Source organism: Trichosurus vulpecula, chromosome 5, assembly GCF_011100635.1.
Source record: "Trichosurus vulpecula isolate mTriVul1 chromosome 5, mTriVul1.pri, whole genome shotgun sequence".
Taxonomy (NCBI): Eukaryota; Metazoa; Chordata; class Mammalia; order Diprotodontia; family Phalangeridae; genus Trichosurus; species Trichosurus vulpecula.
The window spans coordinates 22,214,347-22,224,714 of record NC_050577.1 but is presented as its reverse complement, the minus strand read 5'-3'; the positions used below and the strand labels follow the sequence as shown (position 1 = coordinate 22,224,714).

Here is a 10,368-nt window from a genome sequence, read left to right as displayed (position 1 = left end):
AATGTGAACTGATGCAGACTGAGGTGAGCAGCACCAGAAGAACATTGTGCACAGGAAAGGTAATATTGTAAGAGGAAGAACTGTGAATGATTTAAGTATTCTTGCAATATGATGATCCCATACAATCTCAAGGGACTCATGATAAAAAATGCTATCTGCCTACAGAGAAAGAACTGATGATGAAGCATACTATTTTCAGTTTCTTTCTATTCCTTCTACAAAAAGACCTTCCCAATCTCAGTAAAAATATTGTCTCCCCTAATATATCCTGTGTTTATGTTGCTTGTTCATAGCTGTTCCCATGTTGTGTCGTCGTCCCCCCCCCCCCCCATCAGAATGTCAGCTCCTTGAGGGCAGAGAATGGCTTTTGCTTTTCTTTGTTGCTTCTTCACTTGGACAACTCCTGCTCATTGTAGTCAGCAAATGCTTATTGATTGATTGGATAGAAACACCCTAGGAAACACCAAAGGGTGACTTTAAGCCAACCAGTTCATCTTGGGGAATAGATATTTAATGTGGAGTTTTATCTTCTTAACAGATTGTCATACTGGACTCTCTAGAGAGAGAGTTATAAACAATCAGGTTGAAAATAAAGGCTTACCTCCCAGTTGATCAAAGCATTGTATCTCAGTTCCTCTCTACACTTCCATTAGCTTTTCATGAAATCTGTTTTACTTTTGCAAATACCTCTGTAATGTAGGTCCTTTAAGGGTAAAAATTGTTTTTTGGTTCAGTCTTTGTATCATTGTGCCTTACCAGTAGTAGATGGTTAAAAATGCTTGTGGAATTCAGTTGAATTAGATTCATAATTTTAGAGCCGGAAGGCATCCCAGAAGTCATCTACTCCAACCCCTCCTTCCTCATTTACAGATGGGAAATTGAGCCCCAGAGAAGTAGAGTGACTTGCTCAAGGGGACACAGTAAGAAGTAGAACCAGAATTTATTTTTTCTGATGCTTTGTTTTTAATTAAGCTAATATGAAATTCCCATTAGGTTATATGTGTTCAATCTGTAGCAACTAATTATTCCTTTTTCTGGAATTTTTGGTTTCCATAGCTAGAACCTTTCTCTATTTCAGTTACTCCTACCAGTCTCTGAATTCCAAAAAAAGCTCCCCCCGAAAATCCAAAGAATGTTAGTGTCAGCAGGAGGGATCCACTTAGAAAAACACCCAATGCCAACTTGAAGAGAGCAAATAGTGTGATAGTTGCCCAAAAGGAGACATTCAGGAGATCCCATGGTCTTCTGCTGCATATAATCTGCTTCCCTGGAAATATTCCTGTCTGATTGTAGAATTCCTGCAAAACATCTTTCTCCTGATAAAGTTCGTGAAGCCACTTGGCTATTTCATTGTCATCCAGGGGGATCTCTTCCAAAGGAATTCTCCTAAAGTACATATCGGCTTTATATTTTTCCCTCCGAATGAGCCCAAGCAAAGTTGGATTCTGGCGTCCTCCGAAATTTAGCGTGACATCATAAATAGCAGAGGCTTTCTCCCGGAGACACTGGACAACAGTGGTGAAGCCTTTGCTTCTCGGCAGCAGGTGGTATTTGAGCTTGGGCAGTCCCTTGGATTCAGCCACCTGCATACTGATGCGATGCTTTTCCTTGGTAAAGCGAGTCCCTTCGCAGCAGAGGAGAAAGCCCCAAGGCTCTGGGTAATGAGCCAAACCGCTCAAGCCTTCAACGAGGTCGTGCTTGTCCTCCTCCCATTTTCTTTTGCAGAATATGTTTCCATTAAAGTACGTAATCCAGCCAATCACAGGGACGTATAACAGCTCCTTTTTCACTAGGACCCTGGAGCTCCCCAACATCCCATAACGTTCACATAAGGTCAAGAAACAGAGCAAGTCAATTTCAAAGGTGTGATTAAAGATGACAATGGCTTGCTTTTTTCCTATCTTGTCCACTGAGTCCTGATCGGTGAATAAGTTAAATTCCGAGCCCGACCACCACTCCAGGAGCACGACTAACTGGCTCCAGAAGGAGTGGGTAAGGCGACAGTTGACCTTTCGGTACAAATTCTTGTTGAGAGGCCAGAGGGCGAGAGAGCACAGCTGGAAGAAGTTAATGACCAGTCCGCTGAAGACAAAGACCAAGCCAAAGACCAAGAAGACTACGGCATAGATCTTGGGAAGTCTGAGCGCGCTCATGGTAATCACCCGGAACTCTGGGCTTTTGCACAGCCCGTCCCAAGCTCCGGGCAGCGAGGACAGCTCCCCTAGCTAATCCCTCAAAGCGTCCCGAGATAACTTCTGGGCTGCCGTTAAGCCCTGAGGGTGGCCCCCGCCACCACTGTTCTTGGCTCTTTTGAAGATTGCAGCACACCAGGCAGCTTCTCTCTACTACCCTTTGCCCCACTCCTCCCCCACCCACCCCCTCCCTTTTCCACCTTCCCACCTTGCCTCTTGCCCTATTCCCACACCACTTCCTTTCTCTTTCTTCCAACAGAGAAGTGGAATTTAAGCCTACCTCCAAGGACTCCAAATCCAAATTCTAGGAGACCTTGCTGCCTTCTACAAAGGAGACCGTGGGAAAGGGCAGACTATTTTTGTCTTTTGTGGGAGTCTTTGACTCTGGGGGAATCTGAGGCAATAGCGAATGATCAAAGGAAGGAGCCAGCATGGAATAATGGAAAGAGTTGTCTGTAAAGTCAGAGACCTGGATTCAAATCCTGCCTCTGACTTGACTTGGGCTGATTGCTTCCTTTCTTTGGGTATCATTTCCCTCCTCCCTAAAATGAAAGGGCTGGACTAGATGACCCCTGAGGTCTCCTCATCTAGGCTCCTATGATCCCAAGGTGTTGGCTCCTGGGGGCCTGGGAATGGACAGAAGAAACTGGTCAACTGAGACCTTCACTTGATGGTGAGGTCCTGCCGTCTATCCTCAGGTAGGAAGACTGTACCAGATGCTAATGGGGGTAGAACCTGTGGGATAGGAGTGGGGGTGGGTAATGGGAGGTCTGTATGGGATTTCCTGAGTAATAGATGCTCTTAGGAACTGTTTAAAGGGAAAGTGTGGCAAGGGAGCAGAATCCCAATGTGGCAAAGGTGAGTGATGCATCAAGGAGAAATATCTGGGTCACCAAGGAACCCCAAATGCATAGCCAAATGGAGCAAGAGGAGCAAGGATGCAGGCCAGAGTTGGATTACCTTGATGCCATGTTTATGGAGCAGCAGAATGCTGACTGATCTGGGAATTTCTTCAGGAATTCTTAAACCTTCAGGAATTCAAAGGGACCTGACCAGGCAAAGCCATGATGTTCACCAGCCTCTGACCAGATTTTATGAGCCTTTTGGGGCAGCTGCATCACACCTTGTCAGCTCTGGTAGACCTTGTCATTGAATTAACACCCAGGTCTCTTGTACAGGCACAGATGTCAAGCCACATTCCTGGTACAGGGGTGCTTCCAGATGTTCAGCTACTGGGGGATGGGTCAGGTTGACTGAGCTCTCAAACGCAGGGCTGATTACTAGTCAGATTAGCAGCTCAAAGTATACCTTTGAGATGCACAACACAGATCTCAATTGGGATTCTTAATCTGTTCTGTTCAGGTTGAATTTCCTAACCTAGCTCAAGGGCATTGTTTGTCTTCCAGATCTAAGAATCAGAGTCAAAACCATTTCACCTGGTTGCTCTCACCACCATTGTATCCTCTGCTCCTGTACCACATCTGACAGATTCCTCTTCAAAAGCAATTTTTGGTTAGACTGCATGGACATCTCACACACACTACTCAGAAAAAAAGACTTATAATTGTAGTCATTTTGTCCTGGTTGTCAGGATAGTTGTGGGTTGTTGTTCTTTTAAACTTAACCTCAGGATTTACACTTATCACTGTTAAAAGGCCTCTCATGAAATCTAAACTTCAGCTTTCTACTTATGTTTTTCTGTAAGACAAGTTAGTGACCGTAGGATCCCTCGAGAATAAAAACGAGACACAGGATGCTCACATCCTGTGTATTTACCTAAGGGTGAGAGGCCTGAAAGAAAGAAGGCTAGAGGTGAATAAGTCAGCAACCATGAAATCCTCTGAGAATAAGAATAGGACACAGGATGCTCACCTCCTGTGTATTGACCCCAGGATAAGGGACTCCTGGCTCAGAAGAAGAATGGATGAAAAGCTGGAAAGCCAGGTGCAATGTAGACATGCAAGACCAGTTAGGTATAAGATTGATGGGAGACAAAAAGTAAGGGTGCTGGGGGATATCCGTCACAGATGTAAGGGTGATGGGAGGCCACTGTTGGAGAAGCACGGGTGGTAGGAAGGGCTAGTTTGCCACAGATGTGAAGATGAGGTAACCAACAACTGGCTTCTGCTTGTCACAGATAACCAAACCATCTGTTCATTGTCGTTGTCACTGAGGTAGATTTATCACTTAAGAGGTAAGAATGGTGGGGGGCAGAGCCAAGATGGCGGCTGAAAAGGAGGGACTTTCTTGAGCTCCCTGCCAGGTCCCTCCAAAAAACTATAAAAAATGGCTCTGAAAAAATTCTAGCACTGCAGAACCCACAAAATAGCAGAGGGAAGCAGGGATCTAGCCCAGGACAGCCTGGATGGTCACTGGATGAGGTCTGTCGCACATGGAGCAGAGGGGAGTGGAGCTCAGCGTGGGCTGCGGCAGGACCAACCAGACCAGCAGCAGGCTGGAACAGGCCCTAGCACCCAGAATCAGTGAGCTGTGGCAGTTACCAGACTTCTTAACCCACAAACACCAAAGACAGCAGAGAAGGTTAGTGGGAAAAGCTGTGGGGGACAGAGTTCACGGTTTGGCCACTGCCCCAAGGGCAGCGGGGGAGGTGCAGCTACAGAACTACAGCTGCAGTTACTTCCAGCCCCAGGCCCACATGGTGGGAGGAATTAAGTGGCAGATCGGAGTGCAGAGCCTGCTGAAGATTTGTGTCAGGTCCGGGTTGGTGGTTCTTGAAGAAGGAGGACTGCTGGTGTGGCAGAGCTGGCCGTATAGAAATAGCTCTGAAATCAACAGTGCATCCCCTCAAGCTAGGAACAAAGTACTCTTTGCTCTACAAGCAGTCATACCCCTACAAAAAACTCAAGGGTCAAGTAAGTTGGCTGGGAACATGGCCAGGCAGTGAAAATGCACCCAGATTCAGTCTCAGACTTTGGAATCTTTCTTTGGTGACAAAGAAGACCAAAACATACAGCCTAAAGAAGTCAACAAAGTGCAAGAGCCCACACCAAAAGCCTCCAAGAAAAACATGAACTGGTCTCAGGCCATAGAAGAGCTCAAAAAGGATTTGGAAAAGCAAGTTAGAGAAGTGGAGGAAAAATTGGGAAGAGAAATGAGAATGATGCAAGAAAACCATGAAAAACAAGTCAATAACTTGCTAAAGTAGACTCAAAAAAATACTGAAAAAAAATATTGAAGAAAACAACACTTTAAAAAATAGACTAACTCAAATGGCAAAAGAGCTCCAAAAAGCCAATGAGGAGAAGAATGCCTTGAAAGGCAGAATTAGCCAAATGGAAAAGGAGGTCCAAAAGACCACAGAAGAAAATACTGCTTTAAAAATTAGATTGGAGCAAGTGGAAGCTAGTGACTTTATGAGAAATCAAGATACTATAAAACAGAACCAAAGGAATGAAAAAGTGGAAGACAATGTGAAATATCTCATTGGAAAAACCACTGACCTAGAAAATAGATCCAGGAGAGATAATTTAAAAATTATTGGACTATCTGAAAGCCATGATCAAAAAAAGAGCCTAGATATGATCTTTCAAGAAATTATCAAGGAGAACTGCCCTGATATTCTAGAGGCAGAGGATAAAATAGAAATTGAAAGAATCCACTGATCGCCTCCTCAAATAGATCCCCAAAAGAAAACTCCTAGGAACATTGTTGCCAAATTCCAGAGCTTCCAGGTCAAGGAGAAAATACTGCAAGCAGCCAGAAAGAAACAATTTGAGTATTGTGAAAAAACAATCAGGATGACACAGGATCTGGCAGCTTCCACATCAAGGGACCAAAGGGCTTGGAATACAATGTTCTGGAGGTCAATGGAGCTAGGATTAAAACCAAGAATCACCTACCCAGCAAAACTGAGTATCATGCTCCAAGGCAAAATATGAATTTTCAATAAAATAGAGGACTTTCAAGCTTTCTCAGTGAAAAGATCAGAGCTGTATAGAAAATTTGACTTTCAAACACAAGAATCAAGAGAAGCATGAAAAGGTAAACAAGAAAGAGAAATCATAAGGGACTTACTAAAGTTTTGTTTACATTCCTACATGGAAAGATGATCTGTATGATTCATGAGACCTCAATATCATAGTAGCTGAAAGGAATATGCATATGTATATATGTGTATACATATATATATAATATACATGTGTGTGTCTATGTATGTACATATGTAGGTGTGTGTATATATTTATATATGTGTATGTATGTATACACACACACACAGAGGGCACAGTGTGAGTTGAATATGAAGGGATGATATCTAAAAAAATAAAATAAAATTAAGGGATAAGAGAGGAATATATTGAGAGAGGGAGAAAGGGAGAGATAGAATGGGGTAAATTATCTCGCATAAAAGTGGCAAGAAAAAGTGGTTCTCTAGGGAGGGAAGAGGGGGCAGGTGAGGAGGAATGAGTAAATCTTGCTCTCATTGGATTTGACCTGAGGAGGGAATACCATACATACTCAATTGGGTATCTTACCCCACAGGAAAGAAGGAGGAAGAAGATAAAAAAGGGGGGACAATAAAAGGGAGGGCAGATGGGGGGAGGAGGTAATCAAAAACAAACATTTTCCAAAAGGGACAGGGTCAAGGGAGAAAATTCAATAAAGGGGGCTAGGTTAGGAAGGAGCAAAACATAGTTAATCTTTCACGACATGAGTATAGTGGAAGGGTTTTACATAATGATACGCATGTGGCCTATGTTGAATTGCTTGCCTTCTTAGGGAGGGTGGGTGCGGAGGGAAGAGGGGAGAGAATTTGGAACTCAAAGTTTTAAAAACAGACGTTCAAAAACAACAACAAAGGAAAAAGTTTTTGCATGCAACTAGGAAATAAGATACACAGGAAATGGGGCATAGAAATTTATCTTGCCCTACAAGAGAAGAAGGGAAAGGGGGATGGGAGGGGAGTGGGATGACAGAAGGGAGGGCTGACTGGGGAATGGTGCAACTAGAATATACACCATCTTGGACTGGGCAGGAGGGTAGAAATGGGGAGAAAATTTGTAATTCAAACTCTTGTGAAAATCAATGCTGAAAACTAAATACATTAAATAAATTAAATTAAAAAAAAAAGATGTAAGAATTGTGCATCACCTGCTTGTCAAAAATAACTATACCATTTGTTCTTTGCCATTGTCACCGGGGAGATTTATCACGTCCAGATTGTACCCTCATAGCTTATGTCTTCAAGCCGAGAGGAAGGAGGTTGGCAGGGGGAATTGCAGTTAGGGACCTATATAAACACCCAGATTTTCTGTGTTCTGCATGCTCTGACACTGAGAGGACCCCTGGGGTCCTCTTTGGTGCCTGAGTTGCCCTTTCCCGCGGGATCATAATAAAATTTCCTTTCTACTTACACCTTGAGATGCCTCTGCTTTAATCCTTTAATTTGTAAATCTGTGCCACACACAGGTACAACTCAAGGAACATAGGACAAAGGCTACCAGCTCTCCCTGCCCCTTCTAGGCCTGCTAAGTGAAGCCCCACTGTTATCTTTAGGGCTCTGAGTTTAATGTCCAGGGACATGATGGCGCCTCAGAGGAATGTGCTCAATACAACCTAAATATCATGTGGGTCTGCAGAGCCAAAAGGGAAGAGAAGCAATTCAAAAGACAGGTTTGAACAAAGGGCCGCTCTAGTGGTTGGGTGTGGCTGAAGATGGACTTCGTAGAGGGATTTTCTAGAGGAGGGTGGGGCAGTTTAATATGTTTCCAGGGGAGTTATATAGCTTGAAGTGATTTTTTGTTTATTACTAGGGTTTCATCCTCATCTTTCTCAATAGGGATTAGAGAGAATCCTAGGATAGGCTGCCATATTGCTATTTTTGTTTTCATCGAGTGTTTTATGGACTATTGCAAAGATAGATAAAATAACTGCTTGTTGTAGTTGAATATAAATTTTAGAATGTAAATTCTAAGCTCATCTGTATGTCTCCGGAAAGCATCCTCAGTGCATCTCCAGTAACGGACACCTTGGTCTATTCCCACATGACTTGATCTCCTTTGGTAGGTCTCTATATTTTGAAAGCTTTTTCCTTCATGTAGCTTGAAGATTAGGAAGATTTGGCATGGCAACAGCTATGAAATTGTTGTTTTTATGTTGTTATGGATTATTATTATTGTAAAATACAGATCTCTGGCTAAGTTGAATGAAGAGTTTAGATTGAATGTCCATATGCCTTAATGGATGTTGCTGTACTATAGTGCTAAACTGTGGCAGAAGGCAGGTAGTGTCACCCTTAAAACATACACATTCATTTGAAAAATATTTGATTTTTCAGAACTCTGAATCTGGTAGAATGGTTAATCTTTCTAAATTCCATCAGGCAGACTGAATACCTGGCATGACATAAATTCATAGCTTGGGTTGTGAAAGTAAAAAATATTCCTTAAAATTAACACTACTCTAAATACCTGGGGTTCACATAATCCTATTATTCTAGTTTTATAAATTGTGTTAATTGATAAAATTAATATGAATTCGTATTATTTTTAGTAGCAGTAAAGAAGTCTAAATTTTAAAAAAGTCTTTCCTACTTGTAATATCATGTTTCTAGATAACCAATTTTATCCATGTAATTTCAACAAGTAATATTTGAAAATTTTCAAGTATTTGGGCACCAATGTCTAGACAATTTTAACATTTAGGTATTATTTTCAGAATATGTACTTTTGCTTTTGCCTGCCAAAATTACTCATCTACTCTAAATTGCAGGCATAATAACTGAATTTTGTCACAAAATTTGGGTGACTACGCTGGTAAGTGGGTAATTTGAAGTGGAGTTGGCCAGTTTGTGAGCACTAATTCAGACTTGGGAAGGCACATTTTCTCCCAGTATCCCTCTGTTTTCTCTTCTGTAGAATGAAGGGCTCAGGCTTCTCTTGGGTCCCTTCCAGCTCTGAGAGTCTGTGATTCTATGATTTCAGGTCAGAAAATGCAAAATTTGGCCTCTGGCATTATAGTGCATACATTTTTAAATGCATCTAATTTGTGTGTGTTTTTTAAAGTTTTATTGGTATTTTTCATTTTTATTTTACAGTTAATTCCAGATATTCCTCCCTCCCACTGTAGCCTTCCTTGGTAACCGAGATAAAACAAAGATAAAGACCAAGATAACCAAGATAAAAGCAAAAGCAACCAGCACACTCACATCTGTCAGGGCCCACATGCCCCATCTCTTTAATGAAGGGGAGGTGCATTTCTTCATCTTTTCTCTGGGCCCAGGCTTGGTCATTTTAATTGCCTAGTGTTCAGCTCTGCTTTATTGATCTTTCATTTATGTTGCTATCATCATTTTATACATTGCTTTCCTGGTTCTATTTACTGTACTCTGCATTAGTTCATGTAAGTCAACCTTTGTTTCCCTGAATTCTTCCTATTGCTCATTTCCTATGATATACTAATATTTTATGGCATTCATACATTTGCTAATGTTTTCCACAGTCAATGGACACTTTCTTTCCAATTCTTTAGTACCTTTGGAAATAAAGCTAAGACTATTTTGGCACCTTTCTCTTTGTCTTTGACCTTCTTGGAGTACGTATAGGATGGGTGTCTCTTCTAATTAATTCCAGGTGCATGAAGCTACAGTGGGATAAATGAGTGTGTTTGATTTTATTCAACTTATACTAGAGAAAGAAAAAAAGTAATGGACTGGCAAGTTAAAATGAGTAAAAAATGTACCAGAGTTGTTGGGAAGTTAAGGTAACCTTTGGTCTTAAATCGTAGGCAATAAAAACTGTGTGTTGGGATGTCCAAATTGTCATCCTAAAGGAGCCTGGACTTGTTGATTAATGCAGATTGTGCAAGAAAATGGTAGAGACTGCATATCATTGCACATTACAGAAATCCAGCACCTAGTGAATGCCTAGCAAGATATGTCCCAGTGGCTAGGAGCATCAGAAGCATGCAGTCTTCCATAAACATTATAGATGAAAATTCCCCAAACTACAGAGATTGTGAAATACCCTGGAGCCCTCAACACCATAGTGTCATGAACCAGGGAGAACAAGAAGGCCTTGCACACATCAATTTTTAAGTGTTCATGTGTCTATCTTGTCATATTATCTATGCTTTTAGTGAAACTAGCTTTTTCCTAGGGCCCAGTCAGCCTAGGGAGACAGAGTGAGAACTTTTTTTTTTTCCTTAGGAAGAGTCTTTC

General features: G+C 41.9%; 1 protein-coding gene across 1 annotated transcript; it reads right to left on the bottom strand.

Annotated features, from left to right (window-relative positions):
- Positions 1-1,022: 1,022 nt before the first annotated feature.
- Positions 1,023-2,153, bottom strand: LOC118850825 (1-acyl-sn-glycerol-3-phosphate acyltransferase gamma-like). The gene has a single exon (XM_036760478.1). It carries the CDS (start codon positions 2,151-2,153, stop codon positions 1,023-1,025), a length of 1,131 nt encoding a protein of 376 aa, XP_036616373.1.
- Between the last annotated feature and the right edge of the window lie 8,215 nt (positions 2,154-10,368).

Excerpts from the sequence above, each read along its gene's own strand:
- LOC118850825 (XM_036760478.1), bottom strand. The coding sequence starts at position 2,153 with ATGAGCGCGCTCAGACTTCCCAAGATCTATGCCGTAGTCTTCTTGGTC.